This window comes from Bacillus rossius, chromosome 10, assembly GCF_032445375.1.
Source record: "Bacillus rossius redtenbacheri isolate Brsri chromosome 10, Brsri_v3, whole genome shotgun sequence".
NCBI classification, from domain to species: Eukaryota; Metazoa; Arthropoda; class Insecta; order Phasmatodea; family Bacillidae; genus Bacillus; species Bacillus rossius.
The window spans coordinates 4,311,915-4,333,673 of NC_086337.1; the positions used below are offsets into that span (position 1 = coordinate 4,311,915).

At 44.2% G+C, this 21,759-nt stretch overlaps 1 protein-coding gene across 1 annotated transcript in view; it reads right to left on the reverse strand.

The window, feature by feature from the left end:
• LOC134535727 (gem-associated protein 5-like) overlaps window positions 1–20,002 on the reverse strand; it is a 212,626-nt gene extending 192,624 nt beyond the window's left edge. The window contains exons 1-3 of the mRNA XM_063374945.1: window positions 18,310–20,002; window positions 6,334–6,550; window positions 3,852–4,065 (exon numbers count right to left, since the gene is read on the reverse strand). Coding sequence (XP_063231015.1) covers window positions 3,852–4,042 — 191 coding nt within the window. The 5' untranslated portion in view covers window positions 4,043–4,065; window positions 6,334–6,550; window positions 18,310–20,002. The remainder of the gene's footprint in view (window positions 1–3,851; window positions 4,066–6,333; window positions 6,551–18,309) is intronic.
• Between the last annotated feature and the right edge of the window lie 1,757 nt (window positions 20,003–21,759).

Below are 21,759 nucleotides of genomic sequence, written 5' to 3' on the forward strand. Positions count from 1 at the left end.
TTTGGTCAAGTGTGTCCAACTTACTCCGCAGTTTGAAACATTGGGCAGGGATCTGCTGCCTACATTTGTCAATCTCGGTTTGGTAGATTCTATTTAATTTATTTGCGGCTACTATCTTGAGGTTAGTAAACCTCGTGCCGATATGTGTCAAGCGCGTTAGCGTATGGAGAATGTTGTTTCTGTTTGTTTCCTCTCCGACATAATTGATGTAGCTGTGTATGTCATAGAACTTGCTACAAACACAATTAAACTCACTCAACGGGTCTAGGTTTGTGAGGTGCGTAATGTGTGGTTGTATTTCCTCGGCGCAAGCAGCTCGGAGTCTTTTTCGGAGCGTGGCCACGTCACCGAGGTCTGATAAGCCTCGAAACTTGAGTTCGTATGTTAACTCGTCACGGAGGAGGTACTCCGGGGTGGGCATGATTGCAATTACTTTTCTTTGAAGTTAGTACAATCTTACAAATACAAACAAATAAACTAAATTTTTGGTGTGGATTGTTCAAAACTAACCCACGTAGAACTTAAACTTATTGTTTAGAATTACCTTAAACTCTATAAATAAGACACTCTTAAATTAGCTTAGTTTAATAATATCATCAGTACCACAGCAGGTCGGGAAGTATGTGCCCAAAATAATGAAAAATATATTAGTTTAGTCAACATTAATTTGGTACTTCTGCTGCTTGAGAAAAGAAAGTAACAAGGCCCTGGCAGGCGGACAGTGGTCTGCGAAGATCGTGCAGGACGCACAGGGCGGTGAACTGAACTCGAAACCACGAACGTGCGCCGTGAGAGATAAGCGGCGCGCAGGGACGGGGGAGGGGTGGCTGGGACACGTCCTCAAGATAAGCTCACAGCTGGGGGTCCGACGCTCGCGGGCGACCTCGGGCCGCGTAAGAAAAACGTCGCTGGAAGTTAACTTAAATTTTAACTTACAAACTTACTAGTAAAAAGTTAAGCCAGTTTTAGGACTTACAATAATACTATATAACGAAAATCTTAGTGACAAACAAAAAAAATATTTATACCAAATAAAATTAAAGCATTCTCATAAATCAAACCAAAATACAGTTAACAATTTAAGAGTAACCACAACCACACAAACTGCTACCACATTGTAACCGTAATCATGCTAACTGCTACCAATTTGTAACCGTGGTGCTGTGCTCAAAACAAAACCATAATTATTGATAATAAATGTCCGGTGGAAGCGTCAGGCTAATTATCTAAAAGAACTTGCCAGAGGGGCACAGCCCACTTACAAACACAATTTAAAATTAACTTCCCTGACAGTAGGAAAGGTTACGTGGATTGTGGTTTCAAGTAGCAGCAAATGAAAACACTCGTATGGTTTGGTTTCATTAGAGGCTTTTACTGTTGATTAGTAGTTTAGTATCTTTTCATTGATAGGTTTCTTACATTAGAAAATATCTTACGGCATTACAGCCATTACAAACAAAACTGCTAACAATGTCAGATTCTTATTTTTGATACATTACATTGAGTAACTAACGAAATAAAAAAAAGAAGAAAGAGGAGCCGGGGGGGGGAACACCATTTCATACTATGCTAAGTTCAACTGTTTAGGAACATTGAGCTCGCAGGCTCATAAAACAAATATGTGTGTTTAAAATACAATATTTTATAATAATATGGAAAACGTCCTAAAACTGGCGGAGTTATAAACTGTTCTTCACTCCTTTTTGAGGGGTGCCGAAAGATGGAGGGAGACTCCGTTATAGAGGCTCACGAGTTACATGTTGAGGTGCAAAATGTGGCGCCGGAACTGGGCCGCCATCTTGAACTGGTCTGGGGTCCTTGAAGTACTCTGGGATTCTGGAACCCTCTGGGATTCTGGAACCCTGCCTTAGCTGGCAGGGTGAAGTAGATAGTGGCTGTCCCTGGGGGTGATCCGGGGATGCGCGGCGCGGGAGCTCGCGGTAGCCATAGAAGAAATAGTTATGGCCAAAACCAAAAAAAACTAAAGTTAAACTTAACTATTTGGGCAGCTACTAAGAAAAACTAAATAAAATCTAGGCGACATGGCCTGGCTCAGAAGCAACTACATTATTGCCGAAAGCGGATCACGATAGCTGCTGGTCGTTACTGCGACCTGTTGCAAAGATGCGCGCTGGACGAGAGCTGCCCTCAAAATCCCTGAAAATGGCACCGGGACGCTAACTTAAACTTTAGTTCGGTCGTCTGTTCCTCTGGAGGAGGGGATCGGGAAACCCGAAGTGCTCCGAAGGGCTCCGAAAGAAAAAAAAAAGGGCTCCAGCGACCTATCGACTGAGTGTGAGGTCGACTGTTTCTCCTGGAGGGGATAGGGTGGTCAGTAGTGTGCTCTCGCTCTCAGCTGGTTCGTCCTTTCGCCGATAGATGGTGTGGGCATGCAGGTCGGAGTCTCGCAGAGACCATCGCGGCACTTGATGGCCGCCATTTTGCAAGTGGGGGGGGGGGGGGGATTTTGGCCTTGAGAGGGGACATTGCCGCAGCTGGCCGATGACCGCTGTGGACCAGGATGGGGTGGGGGGTATGTCCGGTGAATGACCTGCCCTGGGAGAATTCGCCGGCCAGACGTCGGGACGTGCGGCGGAGCTTGAAAAAAGGACACCAAAACGTGTTAGAGACCGCAAACTTCAGCACACCTCCGAGAAGGGGTGGGGGTGACCATGGGAAGCTTAGGGCGGCTACTTTCGTCACGCGTAGCGCTAAACTCGTGACGAAACGCGACGGCCAGTGGATACCGTTGCTGATGATAGCCCTGTAGTCGGCTAGACCCAGCAAATTTGGTGGGAAACGGCGGTGAGAGCACTATGCTGCTCAACAAGGTAACCTGCCGGTACACTCGACCGAACAAGTTTGAATGGGGCGAAAGCAGCGGGCGAAAGTGTAAAATTAAAGTTATAAAAAAATTTAAAATTTTGTAAAACTAAGAAGAAAAAAAATTGGTGCCTAAAGTAGCACTGATTCGGCACAAAACTAATGCTTCAGAATACGCGATTTCAAATAACACAAGCATTTTTAGGAACGAATTAGTCGTGTTATTGAGGGCTAGATGTATGTCTTCACTAAAGTTCCATGGATGCAAGTGAAAACTTCGTGTTCCATGTCTCCAAATATTGGCGGGTTGGGAAAAAGCACTGGTGTTAACCAGCAGTTCTTGTCTATCATGGAAGGATGTGAAGCAGCCCGCTTCTTCTTCCCACGTCCATGTTTACCACCTCTAATTCCTCATACTGCCTCACAAAGAGACAAACTATAAGACTTCTATTTATTATAACCTTTTTTCTCTTTTATAAATTGTATTTCTTTTTTTTTTACCCATCCCCCCATCCCTTTGCTGTGGAGAGAGAAGAGGCGGCAAGCTACTATATGTCAATTCCTTCTACATAAACCAGCAAACTTGTGCAGGGCTGGAGGTATATTAAAGGTGCACTTACAAACAACGATGGCTGCAATTTTGTAACAGAATGTTCAGTTGCAAATGTGGGAAATCTCATTCTAAAACAAATAATGCCTGGGCACAGTCATAAACACGTTAATAGTGAAGGTTGCCAGTTCACTGGACACTTGCAACGATGAGATGGAGGCAGAACCATCGACACCACCACTTGCTCTCTCTCTCTCTCTCTCTCTATTTTCCCCTTCTCACTCGACATCACTCGCCGGTGCCGACCCGCACTGTTCACGGAGCTTCACACGACTGCTGAGATATTTGGATTAACCAAACATACTTGCTCGTGGAGTTACATCTATTAAAAACCAACGTAGATTGCTTATTTGTAAACATACTGAACCTCACAAATCGATATGAATGTTTGAAAGCAGAAATAGAGTGTCACGAGCACCTGGCGTGGGCGGAGAAGGGGTGCGGCGGCAGGGAGAGGCGGGCCTGCGCTCGGCCGTCAGTCTCGGTGCGCCACAGGAACACCTGGCGGGCCCTGCAGCCCGAGGCCAGCAGCGGCTCCCGGGAGCCCGGCACGGCGCTGTCCACGGGGCTCCAGGCCAGCGCGCACACCTCGTCGTCGTGGCCGCGCATGCGCTGCAGCACCTGGCCTCTGTCTGCACGGCACCACACACGCCTGTCACGACACTCGCTTGGGAATACACGACTGATTACACTCTAGTAACAATACTGTTTATAGTGATTCACTAGAGAACACTCCCTGAATGTCTCTCAACTGCTGGTGGGCAAGTGCCAATAAAAAAAAAATACGCTAACCGTGTTTACAACATACAGTAGAACCCCGATTTAACGAAGTCCTACGGTAACCGAAAATGTTTACTCTAAATCGATGTTTCGTTAAATCCGATTTACCTATTTTCAATGACCCCCGCACTCAAAATCGTCTCTACGTTTCCATATCGTAGACAGGGTCGACGCCGATACCTTGTGCTGCCGTGCCATCTCAGACAGGCGCGCCGTACGCGGAGAAAGGTAGTTAATTGTACTCGGTGAGCTGTTGTTACGGGGCGTATCCGCCGACTGGCTCTCTTTGTTTGCCGAGCTGCTCCGCCCAGACTCGTGGCCTTCCATCAGCAGCCAGCCAATAGACGCGAGCTTAGCGTAAAAAAAAAGCTCCACCACCCGTGTCCCAGTTTTGTCCAGTTCTAATACCAGTAACATAAACGAATCGTCAAAAAAACGTAACAAAGCCGATATCCAAAAACAGTAAATAAAGTCATGTACCAATAAAAAAGCTAAGCAGGTCGTTAACAGGCAGTGTAGTCAATTCCAATCGCAATCTGTAGTCAAAATCCAAGAAGAAAAGCAAAAAATCGAAGTCCGAACAGCACTTATAAAAAATGTATTCCAAAAACTAAACACCGCGCACAAAGCTCTTACTGAGAATAATGATAATGGCGTATTGGTGTGACGTGGTCACAAGTTGAAAAAACCTGGAGGATGGGAAAGGGAATTTTTGGAAACGTGTGATTATAGGCTAGCACTGCTACTATGCGGGCGTGATTGGAAGATAACGTGGTGAGTCAAGCCAGGGATAAGGAAGGGGGAGGGGGATGCGGACAAAGAAACCCTTCATGACGTCATGTGTCGCGGACAGTCTATCTATCCAGGCGCGCGCAATGGTACGCACCTACGCAATTCAGTTACAGCGCCCGGAGTTTTTAAGCAATTTGAACAAATTTTTTTTTATTTTTTATGTTTGGACAGATGATGCAAAGGCACATATTAATATATAGTACCTCATTTCTATTACTGACAACACAGAGTGTATTTTTTTATAAGTTTCCGTTACAATTTACTTTCATTATTTGAAATCTATATTATTTTAATAAATTGGTGTTTTTTGATGGTTCCTGAAAAACCTTACGTTAAATCGCCGTTTTCGTTAAATCCGTGTTCGCAAAATCGGGGTTCTACAGTACATGTATTAGACAGTTTAATGTAATAATATGACAATATAATTTTTAAATTGTAGAAATCAGCCTTTTTCAAGAAAAAATTTAGGAAACAAGCACTTAAAAGCTCCTCTCGGTTTCCGCTCCAAACAAGCGACTATAGCCACCGCACTGCACTGCCTGGGAACCCCATGACTGCTACTGGGGACTGTGAGAGTGCCGTGCTACTGGCAGCAGCAGGAAGGAGCACGCACCCTTGACTGCTACTGGGGACTGTGAGAGTGCCGTGCTACTGGCAGCGGCAGGAAGGAGCACGCACCCTTGACTGCTACTGGGGACTGAGAGAGTGCCGTGCTACTGGCAGCAGCAGGAAGGAGCACGCACCCTTGACTGCTACTGGGGACTGTGAGAATGCCGTGCTACTGGCAGCAGCAGGAAGGAGCACGCACCCTTGACTGCTACTGGGGACTGTGAGAGTGCCGTGCTACTGGCAGCAGCAGGAAGGAGCACGCACCCTTGACTGCTACTGGGGACTGTGAGAGTGCCGTGCTACTGGCAGCAGCAGGAAGGAGCACGCACCCTTGACTGCTACTGGGGACTGTGAGAGTGCCGTGCTACTGGCAGCAGCAGGAAGGAGCACGCACCCTTGACTGCTACTGGGGACTGTGAGAGTGCCGTGCTACTGGCAGCAGCAGGAAGGAGCACGCACCCTTGACTGCTACTGGGGACTGTGAGAGTGCCGTGCTACTGGCAGCAGCAGGAAGGAGCACGCACCCTTGACTGCTACTGGGGACTGTGAGAGTGCCGTGCTACTGGCAGCAGCAGGAATGAGCACGCACCCTTGACTGCTACTGGGGACTGTGAGAGTGCCGTGCTACTGGCAGCAGCAGGAATGAGCACGCACCCTTGACTGCTACTGGGGACTGAGAGAGTGCCGTGCTACTGGCAGCAGCAGGAAGGATCACGCACCCTTGCAGGAGAGCACGGACACCAGGCCGCTGTGAGCGCCCACGGCCACCACGTCTGCACGGTGCGGAGAGCAGGCCAGGCAGGTGGCGCCCAGCTTGTGGAAGGTGAGTCTCTGCACGATGTTGGAGCGCAGGTTCCAGAACACCACGAGGCCGTGCTTGTCCACCGACACTATGAGGTCGGGATCGGCCCGCGACCAGTCCACTGCCACCAGCCCCTGCACAACCAACCAGCCAACCACGCTGCATGTTGGGCCGTCACACACACCTTCCACTCTATAACAACCACTGAGGAGATAACTATAGACCTGAGTATTATCAAAGAAAAAAATACTTAGTATAGAGGTTAATGTCATAATTCTTATCTGTGTAAGTATGCTGTTTGAGTAAGATTTCAACATCTCCTGCGCCTGTTTGAGGGCCAGTTATTACAAGTTCAACACTATAATTAATTATAAGTATATAAAGTTTGTAAATTACCCATATAAATAAAAATGCAAATGTTCGTTTAAAATCTGAAATCTCATAAAGTTCTTCACCAATTGCTTTGAAATTTTGACACGTTTCATTCAAATACGCTCATATTTTTATATAGGTACCTATGTCATATCTGTGACAGGGAAAAAGATACATGAAAATATAGAAAGGTAAAAATATATATAAATGAATGTTTGTGTTTATCTTCTGTTTTGTAAATTTAAATATATAGATAGAACTGTACTGCAACATGTTATTTGTTTTGACAGATTAATTATTATTATTGATTGTTTGCTCTATGTCTAATATGTTATTTATTTTCAGAAACTGTAATTTATTTTTATGAGTATCTATGAGAAAGTGACTCTATGGATTTTTCTGGACTATTTGAAATATGTATTGTTGGGACCCCTCTAAGGACTAAATGAACTTTAAGACGGTAAACGGTAAAGTTAACGCCGTTATTTTGTATTGTAAATTATTATTTTAATAATTTTTGATTTAAATTTGACGTGAAATTATGTAATCCGCGCTATTGTTGCGTGCGGATTTCACGTTTTATTAAGGAAATTATGTAACTGATTTTGGTTCTCGGCCAATCACAGGCCGCCATTTGAAAGTTAAGTTAACTGGCTTTATTTAAGAAGCTAGTAGGAGGGAGAGTTCTATAATGGCCAGCTAAGAAAGCTGTAGTTTGTGACGTCGACGGTAATAAATCCTAAAAATTAGCTAATGAGCGGTAGGCATCCCGAACCGAGGATGATTAATTATGTATTCTAGGGAGTCTAGAACATAATTTAGGATTTACCTAAAAAGATAAATGACCTAGGAGTGTAAAACGTGAGTAATTAAAAGTGCCAAAAATTTGTTTCCTCCACTTATGCACATCGTCACGTAACTCCCGTTTCCCGTCACATCGCCGTCAGAAACAAATGTAAACATTGATATTTTGAAGTAATTTGACATTGTCTACGATTTAAATAATATTTTGATACCAATTTAACTGTTTTACACACTATTGCATCGACTCAGAGGTCCTATAGATTGAGAGGCTCTGAGCTCTACCGACGAAATTTCGAACCTTACTAGCCGAGGAAAATTTAATTAAGATCCCTAAAAACATATAGTAAAACTGTGTAATTTCGACGAACCCGAATAAAGACTTTTGTTAAAACTTAAATGTGCGCACCATAACTCCTGATGATTGAAATTTATGTGTGATCTATGATGCCAAGTACCAGTTAGGTTTTGAATATAATTAGTAATTATACATATAAATATAATTAATAAGAGTAAACTTTGAATCCATTTTTCATTTGCAATAAATAATTATATATTTTATTTGTGAGTGTTGTGTTATGTTATTGATAATTTCATTTACCCTAGTGTATGTCTATGTATATTTGTACCTCTGTTTAATTAACACCTAACTGTGGCCTACATAATATCAGCACATACCATCGGAGAGCCACATAAGTAATATCGATTTTTCTACACAGTCTAACACAGCCCAACGTGTTATGTATGTTTATCTCCATAGAGGTGGGGCCATTCACACAAGTGTATATAGGGTGTGTGTGTGAGAAGCAGCCGCACATAACTAATTGGCAACCCAAGTGGTGCCATTTCCTTCAAAACACAAGTAGGAAGAATTTCTGCACAGATCTATTTGAAGGCATACACACGTATCTCTACAGAACGATATGGACAAAGAGAGAGAGAGGTATAGAGAGATAGAGTATGAAAATATACAGAGATAAGTAGAGATATAGATATGGTGATAGACTTAAGATATCTATATAGAAACATAGATACATAGAGATATAAAGATATTAATGTATAAATAGAGTGATATTTATAGAGGAAAATTTATAAAGGGACATATATAGAGAGATGGAAAGAGATGCTATGTACATGTGTACCTACTTCAAACAAATTACAAAAAATTTAAAGAGGATGCATGGTGGGCATTAGCTAGTCTATATATAAAAATTAATGGCTATACAATCTTAATCATTCATCTGATTGCGATGAAACTTTGCTGAGTTGTTATGTGCATGCATGCGAAGGTTTCTGAAGTAGTACAACCATTTTACAATACGTTGCACACAAATTGTTCCACCAAATGTGTGCATTTCATACAGTTTAGCTGCAGTTCATGTGTTTACGTTGTATGAGAGTGCATGCATGGCAGAATTGAATTTAATTAAATTTAATATAAAAGAGAGAGAGAACCATTGAGAGAGATATATATATATAAATATACATAGAGAGATAGTGAGATATAGAGATGAATAGAAAATGAGATAGATAAAGATATATAGGTAGATAAGGAGATACATCTATGTAGACACAGGTATAGACGAGATAAGACAGTGGGTGATATAGAGGGAGATATAGAGATAGATATTAGATAGATATATAGATACATATATAGATATTAAGATGTAGATAAAGATATAGATATATAGATGTAGCTAGAGATATAGATATATAGAGATAGATAAGAGAGAGAATTTTTAGCTATAGAGATCCTTTTTATGTGTGTGCCTATTTCAAACAACTTACAAAAAAAATTGAATGAGGCTTGCAAGGCATGTCGGGCATTAGCTACTGGTAAATATATAACATAAAAGCAGGATTGAATAAAAATAAGGTTTTTTATAATAACATTTTTTTCTGTTTAAACCATGTTTTATTTATTACATTAATTATTTTGGTTCTCAGCACGTTCAAATGAAAGCCATAAACATCCATCTTTCTGCATATTGAACCAGAAAAGTTATATCATGAAAGAACTGGAGTCCAGCAGATCTGCTCGTCTGACTGGGACTCGGCCATGCACAGCAGTCACATTCCCACGAAAATAGAATTTTTTTTTTTAATAATAAATTTATTTATTTCCTTTATTGTACACTTTAGACAAAATTTACTAAGTAATTTAATTTTAGAGGAGTATTACAGGCTGGGTATAATTTACAACTTATTCACATTATTTTTAATAATACGAGCTTGATTAGTATATTATTATTTGTTCCAGTGAATCACAATTAACAATAATGAGCAAACTATTGTTGTTATTTGAGTGGAACAAGCCCTGTCTTAAATTTTTTTTTAAAGATATTCTATTTAAAAATACATAGGACTATTAATACGAAAAAAAAATATTATTTACTTATTTAAACCATTGTGGTTTGTTCGAGCACATACATCAACATTCGAACAGACGCCATGATGATGCGTAACTGTCCGTTTAGTCCACAGATCGCAGCACTGTCCCAAGGTCCAACGTGTGGTGCAAGAAGGCACCAAGTCGCACAATTAAAAAAAGTACACAGCAACCCTCAACATTCCGCCCACCGAAAATAAGTATTTTCATAATCACCAGGTAAACATATAAACAAAAAAAAACTACTCCACTCTACGGCATCCCTAACAAGAATGTGAACTAGCCAAGAACTAGTATGGTTAGTTCATGGGCAATGGGCAAACTTTAGCCACTGGTCTCACAAATGTCCCTTGAGGAGTCTTCAGTGTGACAACACGCACTATCCCATCTTGGCCTGGATGGAGAGCTGTGACTCTCGCAGTCTTCCATTTAAGTGGAGGAAGATTGGGTTCTTGGACCAAAACCAGCTGGTCTAGTTGTATGTTAGGTGTTGGGGTGGTCCATTTAGCACGTTGTTGAAGGGTGTGGAGGTACTCCACACTCCACCGTTTCCACATTGTCTGTTACAAGCGGGTAACAAGTTGCCATCTGTCCAACTTATTTAGGGAAAGATTCATCAAATCGTGGTCTGGCACAGCAGTCATTGGCTCGCCAACCAGAAAATGACCTGGAGTGAGTACATCATACTCTTCAGGGTCTGTTGACAGCGCACACAGTGGCCGTGAGTTCATCACCGCTGATATTTGTGCTAGCAGAGTGACAAATTCCTCTAGGGTAAGAAGCAGGTTCCCCACTACTCGCTTCATGTGTTGTTTTGCTATTTTAACAGCCGCCTCCCAGAGGCCCCCAAAGTGAGGGCTTGCGGGGGTGTTGAAGTGCCATTTGATACCTCGTTGAGCTGCTTCACACAGGATGTGCTGTCGAGGCTCGCCTGACCACAGAGTCTTGTATAGTTCCTTCAAGTGGTTACTGACACCCACAAAGTTTGTACCATTGTCAGAGTAGATTTCCGTGGGAGTTCCTCGGAGTGAGACAAACCGTTTCAAGGCTGCTAAGAATGCGTCTGCAGAAAGATCAGTCACCATTTCAAGGTGTACCGCCTTAGTGGCCATACAGACAAACAACCACATGTAGGTCTTATATGTCACTCTTCTTCGTGTTCTGACTGGGGTAGTGAGAAATGGTCCTGCAAAATCAACTCCTACAGAGCGAAACGCTCTGACTTGAGTAAGTCTTGCGACTGGTAGTGCGCCCATGAGTGGTTTCAATGCCGTAGCTCTCACCTTGAAACAATTCATACACTTGTGAAGCATCTTGCGAACCAGACTTCTTCCAGAGACTATCCAGTAGTGACGCCGTGTCAGACACAAAGTCGTCTGTGGGCCCGCATGGAGGTGGCCAACATGAAAGTGAATCACAATTAACTCTGAAAGTTTGCTTTGCGCCGGTAACAGAATAGGATGCTTCGTCCTCTCAGGAATAGAGGCATGTTGTAACCTGCCGCCCACCCTGACGACTCCCTGTAAGTCAATGAAGGGTGCCAATGCCTGAATATTCTTGCTACATGTTTCCCCTTTCTTGATGGCAGTGATGGCATCCTTAAAGAAATATAATTGGGTAATTTTAATCAGGTAAGTTAAAGCAGCCTCCCTTTCCTTGAAGGTTAAAATGGTGTCCTGTAAGTACTGTTGTTTCTGGAATCCTGCTTTCGCACGCAGGACCCATGCTGTCACAGCCTGAAGTTTACTCAATGAAGATGCATTCTGGATAAGACCTAGATGGTCCTCTGACCTCTTCTCTTCATGCTGAGCAACTAATATTGCAACTGAGGGTGGTTTCAGTTCGGGAATGCTCCCGTGGTGTTTCATCGCCTGTGATGGCCAATGTTCTTCCTTTTGCAACAGCCATCCAGGACCGCCGAACCAGCAAGACTGGTCCAGCAGTTGAACTGGCAAGCATCCACGAGAAGCTGCATCAGCTGGGTTGCATTCCGAGGGAACATGCTTCCAGGCACTTGGCGGCACAGCACTCTGAATTTCGGCCACTCTATTTGCCACAAATGTCTGCAGCGTGTGTGGAGACATTCTTAACCAAGCTAGGACAACAGTTGAGTCTGTCCAAGCATGCAAAACTGGAGTCTTGACCTTGGGCTGGAAAAGTGCCAAAACATGTAAGCATAGCTTACTCAACAAGTGTGCAGCACAGAGCTCAAGTTTTGGAATGGACAATGTCTTTAAGGGAGCGACCCTTGACTTTGCCATTAGCAGGCGCACAGTAACTTCACCGCTCCTTGTCACACACCTAACATACATGACTGCAGCATAGGCCTTCTCACTCGCGTCACAGAACCCGTGAAACTGAACATCCAATTCTTGCAATGGAATAAATCGGGGTATTCGTACCCGAGACAACAATGGTAAAGCTGCTGTAAAGCTCTCCCATTCAGACAAGATGTCTTCGTCAACTTGGTCATCCCAACCAAGACCCTTAGTCCACAACACTTGCAGCAGAATTTTACTGGCTGTAATCACGGGGGCCAACCAGCCACATGGGTCATACAATCGAGCTATGAAGGACAGAATACCACGTTTGGTATTCGGTACAGTGGGTACCTTTACCTTGTAGCAAAACTCATCCTTTGATGGAGTCCAATGTATTCCTAACACCTTCACCGACTCCGTACTGTCAAATTTCATATCAGCCTGGGCAGTGTCATGGGTGCCTACTACATTTCCATTATTAGAGCACCATTTGTGAAGTTGGAAGCCACCTGCTCCGAGTAGCGCCACTAGCTGAGTCTTCAATTCCTGTGCATCACCTACAGTATCAGCTCCGGTCACAATATCATCAACAAACACATCATGTAACAGAGTGTGAGCAGCTAAAGGATAGTTAGCGCCTTCGTCTGTTGCCAACTGCTGCATGGTTCGGAGCGCTTGGAAGGGTGAAGATGATAGTCCATACGTTACTGTGTTCAGCTCAAATATATGTATTGGGTCACTAACCGAATTTCGCCACAAAATACACTGGAACTTCCTATCCTCAGGATCAATTACAATTTGACGATACATCTTGCATACATCAGCTGTTATCGCAATTGCTGATGTTCGGAAGTTCAGCACAATGTCAGCAACCTCCTTGTGCAATTTAGGACCAGACAACAGCAACTTGTTCAAGGAGGGTCCATTGGTCGTCTCCGACGATGCATCAAATACTACGCGTACCTTAGTCGTTAAACTATCTTCTTTGACCACAGCATGATGTGGTATAATGTACAGTGGTTGGTTACGCGCATCCGCCCTTAACGATACAAACACCTTGCTGTCGGCATCCTGTGTCAATGTCCCAACTTTGACATATGACCCAGGCTTTCGTACTCCTCCATGAATTGCTGGTATTGCTGAAGCAACTGTGGGGATCGACATAGTTTACGCTCTAACCCCTGCAATCGCTTGAGGGCAGTTGTGAATGAATCACCCAACATGTCCGCTGAACGTGCAAACGGAAGCCTCAACACGTACCTGCCTTGGTTGTCACGCCTGTGAGTCTCCTGGAAGTGCTGTTCACAGATCTGATCTTCCCTGGATGTGAAGGTCTTACTAGGGAGATTTTCAACCTCCCAGAACCGTTGAAGAGCGAGGTCTAGGGACACGTCAGTGCGTACCAGTAATGATGCTGATGCCTGCTGAGTGAACTGTGCACATGGAGCATTGCCTGCCAGTACCCATCCAAATAGGGTTTGGAAGGCATGAGGCGGTCCGTGAATCTTAGTACCTGTCATTACTTCTGCCACTACCTCCGCAGAGAGCAGCATGTCTATGGCACTGGGCACAGAGAACTGGGGATCTGCCAGCGGCAGGCCATCTAGATGCACTAAGCTCCCAGTGGCAATCTTAGTTGATGGTAGGTCCTTGGTTATTCTTTTAAGAATTAATGTCTTGCTGGTGATGTGAAGTTTTGGTGATTGGTGTGATCTAATCTCGCAAATAACTGATCCCTTGGCTTCCGGGATCAAAGTGTTGCCAACCCCAGCAATACTCACAGTTGTACGATGTCGCCTTAGTCCCAGCCGTTGTACACACGCCTCTGTGATGAAGGAAGACTGCGAAGCACTATCTAGTAACGCACGAACCACTTGGTATTGACCTGCACCGTCCTTGATGCGTATCAATGCCGTCATTAACAGCCCTGTGGTGGGTGGATTGACCGGCCTCATTTCTTCTGATGCACACATGGTAATTGCTGGACTTTCTTCCTCACCCCGTCCATCGTCATCTGAGCTCGCTGCGTAGTTCCTAGGCCCCTGTCCCGTGGCAATGTGGGGGAGTGTATGGTGACTGCCCTGGCAGAGTTGGCAGCGAAACTTAGACTTACACTGTGCTGCCACGTGTTGTCCCCGCAGACAGTTATAACAGAGCCTCTGCGCCTGCACGAAGTTCCGTCTATCCTCAACCGACCTTGAACGAAATTCCTGGCAGGTGTGCAATCCATGAAATCCGTCGCACACACTACACTTCAGGTTGTCTTGAGTTGAAACAAGTGTAGTCTTTCTAAAACCGGGTATGTTTGAGTCTGACACATTCATCGGTCGCCACTTATTTATGTTAAGAACCCGGTTGCTTGAAGTGTTTTGTGAGAAGACTGGCCTGGTGCACCTAACTGAAGACAGATGGACTTGCTCTGCTGCCTTTGCCCTCTTGTCCAGAAACTTCAAGAGATTGCAGTAGGAGGGAATGTCCTCTTCATTTGACATTTCAAACCCCTGCACATAGGGGTATTTCAACGATCCAAGCGGCCAAAAGTCCAGTTATCAAAACAATACACATTTCTACGATAATGACTACCTGAAGTGCAGGACACTTCCGAGAACTAAACCCAGCCATTCCCGCTCCCCGCTCACGTTTTACGCACCATTACCGTCAGTCGGAATCTGATCGTATTGCTTCATGTACGTTTTCTGTTCTCAGAGCTCTTACAAAAGCTACACTTCAAAAGTGAAATTTAATGTTTTTAAGTTGATCAGTGGTGGGAAAAATCATGGATTCTCAAACAACAGGTTAGTAACTTATGATATATATTTTAATTTATATAATTTATTTGTTTAGGAGTTCATTTTTAAGCTCTAAAAGTAGACCCTTCCCTAGACTAATTTTTTTTCATAAAAATATATTGTATAGGTACTTTTTTCATACTATCGGGATAGATCGGGCTAAGATTTGGTTTGCAATTCATTGTTCAATGTATTTTCTTTTAATAAACCAAGGATTTGGCCCCGGATAAGCCCGGATAAACAGAAATTTAGTGTTTTGAAAATTGTTCAGTAAATTGTATGAAAATAGTCTCCTTCATTTTTTGGCTTTAAATGAGGTGTTTATTTGTTTTAGGTTTTATGGGTACATCGAAAATGAGGATCGTAACTAGGAAATACTTGTTTGACCGCATGAACAGTGAAAATTTACCTAATTTAGGTGCAAAACTTAATTTTTTGATAAATAAACTCTTATCTTATGAAGGCTATAGCAATGACCAAATTGAAACTTTAAAAATAAATTTAGCACATTTCAAATCAGAAATAAAGAAAAGATTGACTAAAGCTCATAACAAAGAAGATATTTTTCTTAAATACAATCACTCTTGGCTAGAAGGGACCTTTGCGATTCCCGTTGCCGACAGTCCGGGAAGTCGGCCAGGTCGACCGAGTAAATCTTTTGGGGAGCTGAGCGAGAGAAGCAAAAGAAGAAAAACTGAGTATCTTCGCTCTAACTTTGACGAGGACATCATAGTGCATGCTGCTCAAGTAGAGTTAAGAAAAACTGGAAAGCGAGACGCTTCGAATGTACTCAAGGAAGTCATCCGTTCGGCAACTCGCGCAACAAAGTACAAAAAGTCATACCATCGCACAAAGTCATCAAAAGATAAAAATAGCCCTTTGACCATCCAGGAAGTGAATCAAAATGTTCATCGATGCAATATGATATTATAAGAAGCACAAATAAGAAAGGAATAAGAGGAAGCTAAATTCTTACCTACCTGAAACCCTAGAAATGCTGTTGCCTGCCGATCTAAAACCAAAGTGTTCTTCAGTAAGTGACTAAGAAAATTTGTTTTTGGATAATAGTGTTTGATTATTATTATTATTATTATTTGTATTAAGTATTACCTAGGGCTTATATTAACTTTATATTTTTATAATTTGTTTCTCATCCACCTACTTTGTGACTGCAGAACATGTTCATCTATCTATTATACATAGGGCCAAAACCACATTATATAGTGATTAAAAAATAATAAAAAAATATAATATATATTATATATATAATAAAAATAATATATATAATATAAAAATTGAGGCAACACCTTCTTACTATGTTGAAGATCAAAATAATCCTGGAAATTGCATTTACTATCTCTCTTCAGAAAATTATTAAATCTAGGTTTCCGTTGTACACAACAGTAAAAGAAGTCATGATTGCAACGGTACTTGACCCACGCTTCAAAAATATTTTGTTGCAAGATAATGAAAAACCAATTTCCATTTATTATTTATTTATTATTTTTATTATAAATAAATTATGGTTCTATTTAGTTTATTTATTTATTATTTAATATATTTATATATTTTTTCATTTATTATTTATTTATTTAATCTAAATATTACTTAAATCTTTTTATACGTGCATAAATTTGTTTAAGTGATCAATTGTCTTATATACCCTATATTGTTTTAATTTAATTTTTATGTTTTTTTCTATTAAAACTTTGGTTTTGTATAGAAAATAATTTTTTAGTCATAAATACAATTGGTTTGACTTAGTAACATTTTTTAGAGTACATTAAAACAAAAAAATAATTTTGGCCGCGTAGATCGTTGAAATACCCGTATATGCCCTGTTTCAAAGGTGAATCAAGCTTCTCTAGCAAAATGTTCAATAAGAGGAAGTCCCACTTTTCGACAGGGAATTCCAATGCCTTCAGGGCATTTACATTCTCTTCGACACAGGCTACAAACTTGCTAAGGGCATTCTCACTGCGACTGTCTACTTAAGCCAAATGCAATATTTTTTGCACATGGATGGTAGCTGTGATCCGAACACTCAAGAATTTCCTTTCCAAAAGGCCCCATATTACATCATAATTACCTTCCGTGACTGGTATGTTGCAAACTAAGTCCCGCGCCTCGCCTCTAAGGCATCCTAACAGATAGTGAGTTTTTTGCACTTTAGTCAAGTGCAAACATTGGCCAACTACCGAGTTAAATAGTTCCGCAAATCCCTTCCACTCAGCACGGATACCGCCGAACACCGGTAGCGGTAATGCAGGCAACATTGACACGTGGGGACTTAACGTGGCTTGCGATCCCGTGTTAGGCACTGTGTCACCTGGTGCCTTAACCTCACTTTGGCTTGACGTCTGTTTATTGTATAATTTACGCAATTCCCGGAACACTACGTCATAAACCGCGAACTGTTGCTTGACTTCGCTCATAGAGACCTTATCACTGGGGGGGTTAGTGCACATAGCAAAGAAATTTGCTAGTAATTCACTCCTTTTTTCTATAACTTCCTCAAATACAATTTTAAAATCCTCCAATTTGGATGCATCCTCCTCCGACGCTTCATATAAATCACGGGCTTCATCCGCTTTGCCCAATAAAAAGTTTAAAATTACGTGTTGCAATTCCGGTGTTTGTGCCGCCATTGTGCTTATCTAGTAGGTAAGCGTTTCCCTTTGTTTTTGACTTATAAATTTTATAGTTATTTTTGTGTGTGTAACTTCACTAATCCCCGCGTAAGGACTCTTGTGTGCCCTTAATAACCGTAAACATAGATGCACTGCCGCATAATTTCACTCTTCTAATAATTATCAATTTCTACCTTCGCAATGTCCGTCATTAATTATAAGCCGTCGGCATTACAACCGCGCGTCACCGATAGGTCCTTATACCGTTTACCCATGCAAAATATTTTGAAAATCGTTCCCTAGATGTTATTATAACACTTTCACCATCCGTATCTCTTGATTTGCGTTATAATCCGGGCCTTGAGGCCCAAAAATGTTCGAGCACATACATCAACATTCGAACCGACGCCATGATGATGCGTAACTGTCCGTTTAGTCCACAGATCGCAGCACTGTCCCAAGGTCCAACGTGTGGTGCAAGAAGGCACCAAGTCGCACAATTAAAAAAAGTACACAGCAACCCTCAACATGGTTTAAATCAGGAAACTCTGGAATTAAAAAAAAATCAATTTTTACAACACGGATAACCATTTCACCCCTTACATAGAAAGGAAGTAGGAAAGAGCAAATGAACGATGAGAAGATCCTGACCTGGTGCGCAGTCTGCTCCAGCAGGAGGGCGTGCGAGGACACGTCCCACAGCCTGATGACGGAGTCCTCCGTGCACGCCGACGCCACGGAGCCAGGATAGTGAGCCGTGCCGCCGGGCAGGTGCACGCTGCTCACACGCTCCTTGTGCGCCGCGCTGATGATGGACACTCTGGGCGTGGCCCCCAGCTCCAGGCACGGCCCGTGACGTAACACCACCACGTTGTTCCTCGAGCCGTAGGCCACCGTGCCCGCCCCGTCGCACGCTAGCACGCTCGGCAGGAACCAGTTGGGGCACGGCGGGAACACCACCTCGCTCGGCCCGGGTTCCTGCAACACAGCCCGTGACACACCACCACGTTGTTCCTCGAGCTGTAGGCCACCGTGCCCGCCCCGTCGCACGCCAGCACGCTCGGCAGGAACCAGTTGGGGCACGGCGGGAACACCACCTCGCTCGGCCCGGGTTCCTGCAACACAGCCCGTGACACACCACCACGTTGTTCCTCGAGCCGTAGGCCACCGTGCCCGCCCCGTCGCACGCCAGCACGCTCGGCAGGAACCAGTTGGGGCACGGCGGGAACACCACCTCGCTCGGCCCGGGTTCCTGCAACACAGCCCGTGACACACCACCACGTTGTTCCTCGAGCCGTAGGCCACCGTGCCCGCCCCGTCGCACGCCAGCACGCTCGGCAGGAACCAGTTGGGGCACGGCGGGAACACCACCTCGCTCGGCCCGGGTTCCTGCAACACAGCCCGTGACACACCACCACGTTGTTCCTCGAGCTGTAGGCCACCGTGCCCGCCCCGTCGCACGCCAGCACGCTCGGCAGGAACCAGTTGGGGCACGGCGGGAACACCACCTCGCTCGGCCCGGGTTCCTGCAACACAGCCCGTGACACACCACCACGTTGTTCCTCGAGCCGTAGGCCACCGTGCCCGCCCCGTCGCACGCCAGCACGCTCTGCAGGAACCAGTTGGGGCACGGCGGGAACACCACCTCGCTCGGCCCGGGTTCCTGCAACACAGCCCGTGACACACCACCACGTTGTTCCTCGAGCTGTAGGCCACCGTGCCCGCCCCGTCGCACGCCAGCACGCTCGGCAGGAACCAGTTGGGGCACGGCGGGAACACGACCTCGCTCGGCCCGGGTTCCTGCAACACAGCCCGTGACACACCACCACGTTGTTCCTCGAGCTGTAGGCCACCGTGCCCGCCCCGTCGCACGCCAGCACGCTCGGCAGGAACCAGTTGGGGCACGGCGGGAACACCACCTCGCTCGGCCCGGGTTCCTGCAACACAGCCCGTGACACACCACCACGTTGTTCCTCGAGCTGTAGGCCACCGTGCCCGCCCCGTCGCACGCCAGCACGCTCGGCAGGAACCAGTTGGGGCACGGCGGGAACACCACCTCGCTCGGCCCGGGTTCCTGCAACACAGCCCGTGACACACCACCACGTTGTTCCTCGAGCTGTAGGCCACCGTGCCCGCCCCGTCGCACGCCAGCACGCTCGGCAGGAACCAGTTGGGGCACGGCGGGAACACCACCTCGCTCGGCCCGGGTTCCTGCAACACAGCCCGTGACACACCACCACGTTGTTCCTCGAGCTGTAGGCCACCGTGCCCGCCCCGTCGCACGCCAGCACGCTCGGCAGGAACCAGTTGGGGCACGGCGGGAACACCACCTCGCTCGGCCCGGGTTCATGCAACACAGCCCGTGACACACCACCACGTTGTTCCTCGAGCCGTAGGCCACCGTGCCCGCCCCGTCGCACGCCAGCACGCTCTGCAGGAACCAGTTGGGGCACGGCGGGAACACCACCTCGCTCGGCCCGGGTTCATGCAACACAGCCCGTGACACACCACCACGTTGTTCCTCGAGCTGTAGGCCACCGTGCCCGCCCCGTCGCACGCCAGCACGCTCTGCAGGAACCAGTTGGGGCACGGCGGGAACACCACCTCGCTCGGCCCGGGTTCCTGCAACACAGCCCGTGACACACCACCACGTTGTTCCTCAAGCCTGCCTGCAGGAATGTAGTGGATATCTGTGGGTTGTCTGCAAGACTCCTGATTACAGAAATGCAACTGAAGGAAGGATTTTTCTGCTGTTTCCCAGGCATAGTTGTAGTTCCAGACCCAAGAAGAGTGTAGCAGCCTTGGTACAGACGATAAATTCATCAGGGACGAACAACATTCGTCTACTGAGGACAACAGAACCATTGGTAGACTTTAAAGGGGCTATTTAGGTTAACCATAACCGAAATGTTACCAGTACATGTAGTGATCCACAGTTTGGGAATTTGAATGGTATTAATTTATACGAACAAGTAAGACCTATTTAAACAGTGTAATGTGTATTGGTAACAGGGTTCATTTGTTTGATGATTTCTAGAAACAAAATATCTCAGACTTGGGTAGGTTGATAAGAAAACCTGTTTTGGGACATAAAAGCTTTTAGTTGAGAGTTATTCATTAAATATAGTTAAGTTGTTATTCTGGTTGTGTAATAATTGTTTGCATTCCACCATGAACTCAGGTTTATTTGCATAGTTTTGTCATGGAGATCGTATTAAAGTCATGTTTGTGATTTGATGCAGAATAATTTCAAGGACTTATTTCCCCTAGAGTTTTGACCTTTTAACATGGCATTTGACATAGTTAACCGTGTTTGGAATGATTATAATTTTTCTTGAATAATACTAGTATACCTGAATCAGTGCTCCTGTTCTACCATGCTGATTGGAGTCGAACATTTCTTGAATCACACACAATTGAGTCATATTAGTTATTAAAGTAAATATAATATTAATTTGCAATTATAACCAATTTTTGAGTACGAGCAGAAATCTGAACGAATGGTTACAATATATTGTATTTTTAATCCTGAAGGTGTCCATAATATAGGATTGAAGATTAAACACAAAATTGTTATTCACCATACCATTTGTAAAGGTATTATGTTCATGAATTTACATTTAGAATAATAATTGCATCTTTTGAAATGTATTTAATTTTATTTTTATTCAGTTAATATGCAAAAGTAGTACGGTGCCCAACCATCATTGAGGTGTGTTCTATTAATCTGTATGAGTGAAGTTTAAATGTTGATCGTGACGAGTGACCAACATTTCAATTAATTCTCAACATCGCGGAATTCATGTTTTGTCAAATGTTCTAGACCAACGACCTAACGATACAGACTACTTATCGCCTGCTTTCAGCGCCATTTGCTGCTGTCGACGACAGACTGGGAACTACCAGCCCAGCGAGAGAGACAGAGCAGTATGGTGTAAAAGTATTGGTTCTAATGGGAGACACCTGCACATTGCTAGTAAATACCCTAAAAATGTAGGGGTTTTTTTTTGCAATTTTAGTTTTTGCAGGTTATACGTAAAGATAGAATGAGTGAAAAAAAAATGTTAAATACAGTTTTATTGTAGTGTGATGTGTAAGTAC